At 36.8% G+C, this 3,019-nt stretch overlaps 1 protein-coding gene across 1 annotated transcript; it reads left to right on the forward strand.

The window, feature by feature from the left end:
- Positions 1-248: 248 nt before the first annotated feature.
- Positions 249-1,772, forward strand: LOC145042403 (protein JINGUBANG-like). The gene has a single exon (XM_078990813.1). It carries the CDS (start codon positions 304-306, stop codon positions 1,528-1,530), a length of 1,227 nt encoding a protein of 408 aa, XP_078846939.1. The 5' UTR covers positions 249-303; the 3' UTR covers positions 1,531-1,772.
- Positions 1,773-3,019: the final 1,247 nt, after the last annotated feature.

Below are 3,019 nucleotides of genomic sequence, written 5' to 3' on the forward strand. Positions count from 1 at the left end.
GTTTTGTGAAGTGATGTAAGTTTTTCTATAATAAAAGGTTATTGTTCAATTTTGTTTTTCCTCTTTCATCATTAAGAAATGAGCTAAGTTATTAGTACAAATAGGGTTATTATTATTAAGAATCTAAACTTATGGGACTAGATGTGTCTGACATAAAACATGAGGGGGTAAATAGAAAATTAGTAACCCACAGAAAATTCTGAAACATTTTGCTTTATATATGTCTGTTTCCTGTCTCTACTCTTCATTTCAACTTCTATTCTTCAACTCAACGGTAAGCCTTCTCATCTGTGGAAACCCACGATGAATCTTCCAATCTCAATAGACATTCTATCAACTCCTCTCCTTTCAACCACCACCACCAGTAGCAGCAGCAATACAAGCAGCGACGCCGACGAAAGTCCGGCGACATCCCACCGCTTCATTCCCTACAACCTCCCCAAAACACCTTCCTCCTGCTCCTCATACCGATCTCTCTCCACCCTCACCGGCCATGACGGATCAGTTTCATCCCTAGCTATATGCGGTGAATTCATCCTCAGCGCCTCCCATGGAAAAGACATTATTGTATGGCAACAGCCGGACCTCCGCCAGTTCACCAAGTTCGGACAAGGCGATGGCTCCGTCAAGGCGTTGGTAACCGCCGGAAACAAGGTCTTTACAGCCCATCAAGATTCAAGGATTAGAGTATGGAAAGTTTCAAGAAGCTCTGAAAACATTTTCAGACTTGTTGACACTCTTCCAACCACGAAGGATTACTTAGGAAAATTCATGAAACAAAGTAATTATGTTCAAACAAGACGGCATCATAAGCGGTTATGGATCGAGCATGCTGATAGTATATCATGTTTATCGGTTCATGATGGGTTGATTTACTCGGGTTCTTGGGATAAAACTTTGAAGGTGTGGAGGATCTCGGACTTGAAGTGTTTGGAATCGATAAAAGCGCATGATGACGCTATAAACTCTTTAATCTCCAGTAAAGGGATTGTGTATTCAGCTTCTGCAGATGGGAAGATCAAAGCATGGGGAAGAACAGAACCCAAAAGTTCGCATTCATTAAAGGGTATCTTGGAGGGTCATAAGGACATATCCATAAACTCGGTGGTGGTTTCTGACGATGGCACGGTGGTTTACGGTGGTGGGTCAGATGGGTATATAATGGGGTGGTTAGGAAGTAAAGATTTTGATAGTTGGAAGTCCGTATGTGAGGTGAAAGCACATAACATGGCCATTCTGTGTATGTGCATAAAAGGTGAGATCTTGTGTAGTGGTTCAACCGATAAAAGTATATGTATATGGAAAAGAGAAATCAAAGGGTTGACCAAGATTGGTGTGGTCAAAGGGCATGGAGGTCCAATTAAATGTTTACAAGCTTCACCAAACAGTGTTGGTAGTGGGTTTTTGCTCTATAGTGGTAGTCTCGACAAGAGTATAAGAGTTTGGTGGATTCCATATTATCAGGATGGAGTTAAGACAGATGATTCCAACTCGTCGATTCAAAGTACGAGGATGATCAAATCGGTATAATGATGTCGTTGTTGAGGTGGCAGTTGAAGGTTTTTTGAAGCACTGATCCCGTTTTTGAGTGTTTGCAGTGCCAATTCTTTGATATAGTGTGTTTTATTCATATATTTTGTTATTGGGATTTTATTCTTTTCTTTTAAATACAAGTGTCGTTAAATTGGATGGTGTATAAATTTGTAAAAGTTACCACAAATGATTGATTAGTTTTTATTATAAATTATTTGATTCAAGTATTTGTATTTTAATCTGCGTAAGATGGAATAAATGAGAATTAATATATTTTGAAGCCTAGTTTCAGGGGCTTGATATAGTCTTGTTTGATCGAAATGATGATATGTTTTTCAAAGATAAGATCTTATTTATGTTTACGAGGTGTATAATGGTGGTGCGAAGTTTTGTTTCATCACTTTTGGTTTATTGGGGTTACTTAGGTCTATAAGTGGGGAATATAATACTTTTTAAGGTGGGGTTTGGTTGGTTGGAATATTTGAGAACTCCATCACGTTCTCATGTTTGGTTCAAGATTTGTTAAGAACCACCATGAAACTTGCAAAATTACAAGAAGTTGTCATGTTAGTCGTTATATGGATGGTCCGGAAATTCAGGAATTCCAAAGTTCATTTGAATATGGTAAAATCACATAGAGGTCTTTCAAATGGAATCCAAACCTTGAGCCACTTATGGATAAACTCTAAAAGTAATATGAGTAAAACTTAGATGGGTGGAATGGTGAGGTAACAGGTAACTCAATCATGGGGTTGGGGTTGGAGTATTAGGTTATGTGGAGTGGTCACTACAAACTCACCGAAAAAATAGTGCCACCTCTGCGCCACATCAGCTTCACCACCAACCCACTACACCTTGGAAATGGTCACCACTAACAATATTCATTTTTTTACTTTTATTTTTATCTTTTGTAACATTTATATTAAATAAAAAACATATTTTTTTAACATTATATTAAATAAAAACAACCCACTAGATATTGAAAAAGGTTACCACTCCACATCATTTATATTTATATTTTTTTAATTTTAAAACATTAGATTACATAAAAAAACATTATTATAAGTAATCATTTTACTAACTAAAAAATCAAATAAACATATTATTAACTTTTAAAATTAAATAAACATAATTATATATAGTTAAGGGTTTAATATAATTCTGTGAAAGGGTGTAATAGAATTAAGTTACAGAATTTTAGGGACCAAATTTGTAACTTCAATTAAAACATTTATAATATCCATCTTACTTCGTCGTCTTCACCCGATTTCACTGGAAAACGGGTACTAACCCGTTTTTTTTCTTTCTTTTCTACTTCAATGGATTAAAAAAATGCAACAAAATTAAGGGGCAAACGGTGGAAAAAAAGCAAACCAATAGAAAGCTCCATCTTCTTCCGTCTTTCCATCCACGCAACACCACGAACACCGGCCCTTGGGGCGGTGTTCACGCGTCTTTGATGGTGCCAACTCAGCATCACGCGTCT

The sequence above is a fragment of the Lactuca saligna genome, chromosome 1 (genome assembly GCF_052625555.1).
Source record: "Lactuca saligna cultivar CGN05327 chromosome 1, ASM5262555v1, whole genome shotgun sequence".
Lineage (NCBI taxonomy): Eukaryota > Viridiplantae > Streptophyta > Magnoliopsida > Asterales > Asteraceae > Lactuca > Lactuca saligna.

Coding starts and splice junctions, on each gene's coding strand:
- LOC145042403 (XM_078990813.1), top strand. CDS start 304: ATGAATCTTCCAATCTCAATAGACATTCTATCAACTCCTCTCCTTTCA.